The sequence below is a fragment of the Megascapheus bottae genome, chromosome 3 (assembly GCF_031878675.1).
Source record: "Megascapheus bottae isolate mThoBot1 chromosome 3, mThoBot2.hap1, whole genome shotgun sequence".
Lineage (NCBI taxonomy): Eukaryota > Metazoa > Chordata > Mammalia > Rodentia > Geomyidae > Megascapheus > Megascapheus bottae.
Genome location: NC_143511.1, coordinates 52,456,521 through 52,466,221, shown reverse-complemented (window position 1 = coordinate 52,466,221; position 9,701 = coordinate 52,456,521). Strand labels below are relative to the sequence as shown.

Below are 9,701 nucleotides of genomic sequence, written 5' to 3'. Positions count from 1 at the left end.
CTGTCCTTGGACTTTCTCAAGGCTACAGCTCTACCACTTGAGCCTCAGCACCAGCACCACTTCCGGCTTTTTTCTATGTATGTGGTACCATGGAATCGAACCTGGGTCGTGGTCGTCGTGCATGCTAGGCAAGCACTCTACCACTAGGCTAAACTCCTAGCCTCTCACAATTCTTTAAAGAATATTTTTCCCCTAATTCTTTACCTTCTAATCCCTTTTTGCTTATTTTCAAAACTAGGGAATAGAAATGGGGAGATGTTACATTACCTCAAGCACTTGGTAACTGAGAGCTCATAGGTGATCAGCAAGTAGAAGATGGTTTCCACTAAAATATGTTTGTGAAAAAAAGGAAAACTACTGTCTTATCATTATCATATTTGGCCTTGTGAAACCCATAGGAAATTTGAGTGTTGGCCAAACTTTGTATGCTAGATTTCATTTAAGACTGAGATCTCAGATAGTGTAATTCCTTAGAAAGGCAAAATCAAAGTTCAGCATAATAAAACACTAGGAAAAGGGTACTTGAAAGGGGTAGGATGGGGTCAAGGGGAACGGGATAAACAAGTGAAGAAGAGGAGAGGAAAATGCAGAGGAAATCCAGTTTATATTGTAAAATAGAGTGAGAGAAAGGAACGAGAAGGATCAGTGAGAATGTTGAAAGAGGTGAAATTGATCAAGATATACTATATTTATAAATTGCCTTGCTAAATGCCAGTGCTTTTATACAATACTTAATGATAATTTTAAAGATATATTGTCATCAGTATTTCAGAATGCATCTACTAAAAAATTCTTAATATTGCTAGACTTTATTGTCTCTGCATCGTCTTTAGCTCATTTCTAGTTGCTGAGATGCTTAAAAGGTTATCAAAATGTTATAAAACATTTCTAGAAGAATCATCTCACAAAGTAACCTGATTAAACCAATAATTAATCAGTTAATTACTGCATATCACTCCTTAATTCCCAGAAATACTATTACTGATAAGAAATGTGACCTTAAGCCAACTAGATAGTCTTGGCTTTTCTTTCCTTTATTGGCAATAGTTTGGATTGACCTTTCTTGAAGGTTCTGTGGGATTTTGTGTTGACAGATTATTTGAAGGGACAGAATATACTAAATATACAGATCAAAAATATATATTTTAGTTAATTAATTTTTTGTTGCTAGACCTACTGCTTGAACTCAGTGCTTGGGTACTATCGCTGAGCTTCTATGAGACAGGCTAGAACTCTACCACTTGAGCCAAACTTTCAGCTTTTTTTTTTCTTTTCTAGGCCAGATTTGAACTCAGAGCTTGAGCATTGTCTTTGGACATTTTTTGCTCAATGCTATCACTTTGCCACTTGAGCCACAATGCCACTTTCAGCTTTTCTGTTTATGTGGTACTGAGGACTAGAACTAAGGACTTTATGCATGCTGGGCGGGCACTCCACCACTAGGCCAGAATACCAGCCTTCATGTTCAGCTTTTTAGTGGTTAGTGGAGATAAGAGTCTTATGGACTTTCCTGCCCAGACTGATCTTAAAACATAATCCTCATATATCTGCCTCCTGAGCTGGTGGCACTGGGCAAAAAGACATCTTTTTGAATGATTTCCCTGCACAGAACACTGCTTTTGTGAGTTCAAGGATTCTTTCTCTCTGCTAGTTCTATACTCAGAATACAAGCTAACTACTCTCCAGCTGGCAGTTCTCTCTCTATGGAATGAAGGATAAATTCAGAAAACAACTGAAGATCCTCGGGAAAATGACATTCGCTAATAGTGGGATGGAAAGGGAGGGAAGGGTAGAGTCAGGACTCTCAGGACAAAGTTCACAGACCTGGATTTCTGAAGGAAAAGGAACTAAGTGAACTAGTTGCTAAGGCAACCGGTTGTTGGGGATAGGGTCAAGGAAATGGGTGACTTGTGGTTATTCCTGCTCCTGCCACTGTCCCTAGTAACCTTCCATGGGGTCAAAGGCTGCTTGGACTGTGACCCAAAATTCATAGAGGATATTAGGACCATGCTAACAAGGATGGTACCCACAGAAGTCCCTGATCGAACTCAACTGCTTGAACGGCAATTTAAAGAGATCACCCGTTTAAGCTTCAAGGTGGTCCACAGGAACAAGATGCTTCGGGTACTGGGTGAGGGCAGTTTGGGAGTCTCTGAGAGTTTGGGAGGGTTAAAAAGGAGAAGGGAGGCAGGGAAGACAACACCCTGGGCCACATAATATCTTCCACAGATATGATGTTTTTTGGCCCCCCCTATACCTTTCCATTTCTTCTCCAGCTGTTCAAGCAGTCATCAACTTGAGAAACTGGCTGAAGGATGAATTTCATAAAATTGGCAACGAAACATGGAAAGGTGGGGTATTGTTTCATTATCAGAAGTTTGTATTTGGCCAATCTAGTGTAGACGAAATTTGTCAAAAGATTCTGAAAAGAAAGGGCACGCGAATGTCCTACATCCTCCCATTTTTTTTAGGTGTCTTTATCTATCAAGGCCAATTTCTCAAGATGCGCAAAGAGCTGGAATCTAAACTGGCAGAAAAATTAACGGCCTTTTCTGAAGTTGGTAATGTAATATTTCTATCTAACAACCCTGAGATAATGAGATGGGAATAGAAAGCAGTGGGTGAGAGAAAGAAGGAGTGTGGAAATGAAAGTCATTTAATGTGGGTGGAGGGGTAGCTGGAACGGAATGGGGAAGCAAATATTAATGGGATATAAATATGGTAAGCCTTGAATGGGTTCTAAACTCATCAGCCCTTTCTCATTCTCTTTTAGCTTGTTCAGAAGATTGCAGTGAGTACAACGCACTTGTTTCCTTGAGGTTTTGGTCCCATTCTTCCCCACTTCCCTAGTTCTGTCTATAGCTTATTTCGCCCATTCATTATAATAAGGATCCAATCCCTAGAGCTTTGATCACACGGGAAAATTTTTAGTGTAACTTATTACAAAATTTAGCTTAGGAAACCTTTTTTTTTTTTTTTTTTGCCAGTCCTGGGCTTGAGCTCAGGGCCTGGGCACTGTGTTTGGGCTTTCTTCAAGGCTAAAGCTCTACCACTCAAGCCACAGCACCACTTTTGGCTTTTTCTATGTATGTGGTACAGAGGAATCGAATCCTTTATGCTAGGCAAGCAGTCTACCACTAGGTCAACCTCCTGAACCCTAAGCTTGGGAAGTCTTATACACACCTATTAACCCATTAAAAGCTAAAGTACCAATTTTCCCACTTCTTCCTTAGAGATTCGATTTAATTTATAGGTTATGACATTTGAAGGAACTTGATAATTAGGAAAATAAGGAAATTAAAGCAATATAAATAGCACTTTCGAGACTCCTAGCAGTAGTAGAGGTCTAGTCCATACATTAGGGGTAGAGCCTTGCTACAACTCTTTTTGGATTGCTTTTCTTTTATCAGCTGTAACTGAAGGTCCCATACTTGATTGTTGGACATGTCTTCGTATGTCTTCCCCGTGCTTCAGAGGAGAATATTGTGGAGGTGATGTACAGTCTAATGTGGCAATTTAACATATAATTCAGTGTTACTGTTTGAGGGGTCTAGATCAATGATTAGGTTATGTATTCATTTATTCACCAAGTACTTCAGATTACTATGTAGCCCATGGCAATGTTACAAGAAAAAAAAAACTAGAGTTAATCAGAATTGATATCAGAATGAGCCAGACACCAATGGCTCATTGGTATAATTCCAACTACTCACATGGCTTAGAATTACGGTTCAAAGCCGAAATGGACAGACATATTTGAGGAGCTTAGGACTCCTTTTAACTGGCAAAAAGCCAGAAGTGGAGACATGGCTCAAGTAGCAAAGCCTCATCTGTGAGTGAAGAAGCTGAGGAAAAATTGAGTGAGCCCCAGTACTGAAACACACACACACACACACACACACACACACACACACACAAAATGATACTGTAATGAATAATTTAGCACTGGGCCAATTAAATGGCTAAGAAATGAAAAGGCTGGACTAGATATAGAGAAGTTATTAGTCTATGGAAAACCAGGGCAAAGGGTTTGGCAGAATCGAGGAGTCCAACAATAGTAAACCCAGAATAAAAGTATGAGATTAATAAAATAATGAAAAGGGAAACCTGAAATTAAGACTCTATCCTGCATATGGATCTAGAGCGACTATTTTTCTTCTCCAAACCTCACTTTTGTATGTTTTCTTTTTCCAGATGATGATTTAAAGAAGGTTGAGAATCGAGAAATTGTACTCTTTCTGACACTGTTTACAGAAGCTGGACTATTGGCAAGTGCAGTGTTACTGTGAGTTTTTCTCCCTGCAAGTAAACACTGGGTCAAACAAGTCTTTGTACAAATATTGCTCAGATTTCCTCTTAAGCAAATGAGAAAGGGGGAAAAGAAGTCATTCCAAAATCTGAGCTATGATATTTACAGCAATGAAGTGAATGAAATGAATGAAGTTTGATGGGATATGTTGTCACATAAGAAAATGGAAGAAAGGTATCCACAGGGGGAGGAAATATTGTACAATAGAGTAGGAAAGACATTGATGCCTATGTTACCTTTTTTTTTTCTGTAGATTCTATTTTTGTGTCACTCACCGGAGGAAAATGAAGACCATTCGAAGGACACTAAAGAAATACTTGGAAAAGAAACTTGAAGAATTAGTGGGAATGGCTGATAAGGAGGAAGAAAAGAAAAGGAATGAATACAAGATATAAAGACACACTTGCACTGAAGGTCTTTCCTATCCTTTCACAAGTTGACTCAGTGTTGAAAACTGGGACTTGAACATGTGTGTTCATAAAGTCATATCATTTTTAAATTGAAATAGAACTTGGAATTTCTCTACTGAAGATCCTTGCTGATACCTTGTGGCAATGGATGCAATGAAATGACAAATGATTTACCCCAAATTGTACAGAAAGTAACACTATTCTTTTGCAGTACACACAAAAGTACATGATAATAATGAACACATTGTTAGTAATTCCCATCAGTGACTATAATTATAAACTTTTATGTTTCTAATGCTGGTTTTTATTTCTATCTTTGCCTTGTTATTGTTTGCATATTTATACGTGTGAATAATTTTTATATCACATATACTTACTTGGAAAAAAATCCAAAATACGGGTCTTGAATTTCTAAACTTGTCCTATTCATTTGCTGCTGAGACCCTGCCTTCAAGGCCTACACTGTCACACAATTGTACACAAAAAGACCTGGTTGACAATTTCATTTATTGAAATATTTGTATTTGCTTTCTGTTGTAGCAATCTATTACTATTTGTGCAAGTCAGATATTAAATTTGATCATTCTTGTTGTTTCCATTGAATATATTTGTATGCACAAAACTCCAAGTAGTGCTTTTCATGTTATAGGTAAATGAATTCTTCAAACAACCTTGTGAGTAATATTGTAACATTTATCACAGAAATTAATACCTATCATTGAATAATATTCAATTCGCCTAGGTTGCAACAAACCTTTAGTGGGTGACCTATACCTATTAAAGCCATCTGATTGTATTGAAAGCCATATGTATATAGCTACCATAGATGAACAGAGATAAGATTTTTTTTGGTGGGGAATCATTTCTCTTTATTTTATTATATTTTTAAATTTTATTGTCAATGGCGATATATAAAGGGGTTAGAGTTACATTCATGAGGTAGTGAGTACATTATTTTTCAAACAGTTACTCTTTACCATATTTTTCTCCCACTTTCCCTCCCTCCACCTCCTCCCAAGTTGTAAAGATCAGTTTTAAAAAGTAGGTTGATTATAAGTATTCACACTAGATTACATAGCTAGTGCATAACAAAAACTGGAATAAAACACTTGCCTATTTAACTGTTAAGTTCAACTATTATCATTTTGTTCCCCTCCCCCCACCTTTGTTGCCAGTTCTGGGGCTTGAACTAAGAGTTTGAGCTCTGTCCTTGAACATTTTATTGCTCAAGGCTAGCACTCTACCATTTGAGCCACAGCACCTCTTCTGGCTTTTTTCTGTGTATAAGTACTGAGAAATTGAACCTGGGGCTTCAGTGCATGCTAAACAAGCACTCTACCACTAGGCCAGCCTCCACCCTCCTTTTTTTTTTTTTACAGTATTATGTTGTATTATACTTTGTATGCCTCTGTGTATACTTGAGTATGATCCACCCAAGTCAGATTCCTATCTAGCTAAGATAATAGAAACATGCCATCATTCCCAGCTCACATTTGTTCAGAAGGCTCTCAAAATCTTTTTCTGCCCATGTTTGTTTCAAATTACAGTACTTTCATTGTCAATCTTCCTGGTAGTCAGGATTGTGTTAGAAATGAGAAAGTTAAACATGATAGATCATTTCAAGGATATAAATCAATGAAATAGTTAACAAGGTCTTGTGGTGTGTGTGTGTGTATGTGTGTGTGTGTGTGTGTCTGTGTCTGTGTCTGTGTCTGTGTACTAATACTAGGTTTTGAATGCATAGCCTCACACTATTACTGCTCTCTGGTACTCTAATAATTTATCCTTCTCCAGTTCTGGCTTCTTGTTTGTTGATTGGAGAGAAAAGTCTCTAAGATTTGGCAGCCTCAGCTGGCTTTGAACTGTGACCCACAGATCTCAGTCTCCTGAATAACTAAGATTATAGCTATAAAGCCATATGTATCTGGCAAACAAGGTCTTTATAATGTACACATACAATAACTTTATAACTTTATGTGACATACAGTTCTTTTTTTAAATTGCTATTATAAATGTGATTTACAGGGGGGTTATGGTTATGTAAATAAGATAAAAAGTACATTTTCTTTTTGGACAATGTCACCCTTCCTCATTCTATTCCAACTTTTCTCTTCCATCCCTACCAACAGGTGTATAGCTCATTTTAACATAGTGTCCAGTGATTATCATTGCTGTAATTATTTACTCTTTGACTATCTATAGTTCTTAATAAATAGGTTTGTATAGTGTTCACATTTTTTAAGAAAAGAAAGTATACATAAAATTCCATTAAGCCCAGTGCCGTGGTTCACGCCTGTAATCATAGCTGCTCAGGAGGCTGAGATCTGAGGGGCAAGGTTCAAAGCCATTCAGGGAGACTCTTATCTCCAATTAACATCCAGAAAACAGGAAGTAAGACTAGACTCACGGGTAGAGCTTGAGCTGAAGAGCTCAGGGACAGCGCTCAGGCCCAAGGGTAGGGTGGTAGTCTTGAGCTGAAGAGTTCAGAGACAGCAACCACGCCAAGTTCAAGATCCATAACCCCCCCCAACACACACACACACACACACACACACACACACACACACACACACAGACAAAATCCATGAAGGCAACTAAATAAAGTAGCAAAATGAAATAAAATATAAAAGAAACTAGCATTAAAATTAATATAAAGTGAACTTGTGTGCCATAATTCTAACTGCTAGAATGAGTGTTTTTAACTTTAATCAAAATCTACCGATAAAATCCCAAATCATATGACAGGCTTAAAGTAAATATGAAATAATTGACTGTCAAAACCCTAGCCCAAAGAAAGAAGGTATTATATTATTAACATAAATTCCTAGAGAATTTAAGTAAAATATGATATGAAGAATGATATGATGATAAAAGTTGTAAATATTCTACAATATACAGAAATAATGGAATTGTAAGAGCCTAACAAGGGTCTTGATATTTCTAAAAGGAAAGAAAATGTGAAGTGACATAATTTCTAATCATGTAAGAAAGCTTCACATAATTTTGTTAGAATTTGTTAGTCCTAAAGAAATGTTTGTAAGCTGGGTACAAGTGGCTCACACTTGTAAGGAGAGCTACTCAGGATGCTGCAGAAAAATCTGGGCAATATCCCTAATTCACAAGCAAAATCCTGGAAGTGGAGATGTACAAATGGTAGAGTTCAAGCCTTGAAGAAAAAGTCAAATGAAAACATGAAGTCCTGTGTTGAAGTCCTAGTACCAGAACACACACACACACACACACACACACACACACACACACACACACACACGTTATTAGATTACAGAATTGGAAAACTCAATGAATAACAAATATGGTAGCTCAAACCCTATGTCTAACTAAGAAATAGATCATCTTTTCAGTCTGTGGAAGTGAATCCTGACCCATGGAAATATAGTATAAGTGAATAGACTGTTTCTAAGTCAATATACACCTAAGAACTAATTCTCTTTCTGTCAGTGGCTGAATTATGAATGTGACTATCTTAGAAGAACATTCAGTTTCTTATGATGAAAAAATAAGCACTTTCCATGGAGAAATGCTTAGGACAAAAAGAAAGTTTCCACAAATTCTGAGGAATTAATATGAACATGACTATAGAAATAAAATAAAAACTTCACAACAACTAATTAAAAAGATTTCATATGTAGGGAAACTAAAAAACTTATTTCTACATACTTCATGAAATACAGGTAAAATGATAAAGCTAATTATTAACTTCTTAAAACTAAGCAATGAAAGTATCACCTTGAGATAAACTGATATATGCATCTAACATTATGATTCCTAATCATTGTGCATTAAAGGATAAAATATTAAAAAGAGCATTCATGCTAAACATCTATCCAGAGAACAAAGTAAACTCAAAGGATGAACAAAGAGGAAAATTAGATTATATTATAAATATAAAAGCTAATTAAAAGTTTTATGCCTAAACATATATTCCAAACAGTAGAAATAATATAAAGGAGTAGGCAAGATGCAGAGTTAGTAAGACAGAGGTTCAAGTGCACCCCCAAAATTAATGCAAGATGTTTTATGTAAAACAAAAAGCAAAGGACTCCTGCTATGGCTTAAGTGGTAGAGTACTAACAAGTTTGAGGCCCTGAGTCAAAATACCAGTTTACAGAAAAGTAACAGCAATAGCAGCAATAATACATGATATATAAATGTGTATAGAGAGATTTTTCTTGTATCTTAAGGAAAAAATTTTATTGCCACATTTAAGGAAAGTGAAAATAATTATATGTATTAAAAATATTGACATAGGAGGAAAAAGGAACACAGAGTCAATAATGTTTTAAGAAATCAAGAAATATCATAATCTTAATCACTATCAAAGACAAATGCTTGGTTAAGAAAAAAGTCAAGGAAGCAGTTCATTGTGCGAGCTTAGCCACCTTTAGACTTTTTTATTAAAGAATTTATTAACATTGATTTTACATCATAGTTCAAATGATGTGTTTAACAAACTATATTCAAGAAGGGAATCTCTATATACCATCACTGGCACTTAGATTTTAGAACATAATTAAAATCATAGATACATATTAATCTATGTAATAAAACATTATGTCTGTACAGTCATAAACTTTTATATCTATATAGTTATGTTTATATTTCCAATACCATGTCCATAGCATTGAGTATGCAAATATTGAGTCCTCGCTCTTGTCCTGTTTGGAGCTAAAAGCCACATATTAAGGATCCCGCCATACCATTCCTGGGCATCTGTCCTGAACATCATAATCCAGGATATGATAAGGACACCTGCTCAGCTATATTCATCTCTGCATTAGTCACAATTGCCAAATGATGGAAACAATCCGGATGCCCTACTGCAGATGAGTGGATATAAAAAGTGTGATATATATATATATATATATAATGGAAATCTACATAGCCAACAGATAAGATAAAATAAATGACATTCGCAGGGAAGTGGATGTATTTAGAGTGAATCAGTTGAGTGAGACAAGTCA

General features: G+C 36.3%; 1 protein-coding gene across 3 annotated transcripts; it reads left to right on the top strand.

Annotated features, from left to right (window-relative positions):
- The first annotated feature begins 1,667 nt into the window (after positions 1-1,667).
- On the top strand, positions 1,668-4,722 carry Izumo3 (IZUMO family member 3). Of its 3 annotated transcripts, none has more exons than XM_090329115.1 (7): positions 1,668-2,131; positions 2,277-2,351; positions 2,472-2,561; positions 2,774-2,791; positions 3,411-3,491; positions 4,195-4,268; positions 4,563-4,722. In XM_090329115.1, the coding sequence occupies exons 1-7, from the start codon at positions 1,900-1,902 to the stop codon at positions 4,641-4,643; spliced, it is 651 nt and encodes a 216-aa protein (XP_090185241.1). In that variant the 5' UTR covers positions 1,668-1,899; the 3' UTR covers positions 4,644-4,722. The 3 variants fall into 3 exon arrangements, with proteins under 3 accessions (XP_090185241.1, XP_090185239.1, XP_090185240.1); XM_090329113.1 differs by having other exon boundaries at positions 4,195-4,285; XM_090329114.1 differs by lacking the exon at positions 2,277-2,351 and having other exon boundaries at positions 4,195-4,285.
- Positions 4,723-9,701: the final 4,979 nt, after the last annotated feature.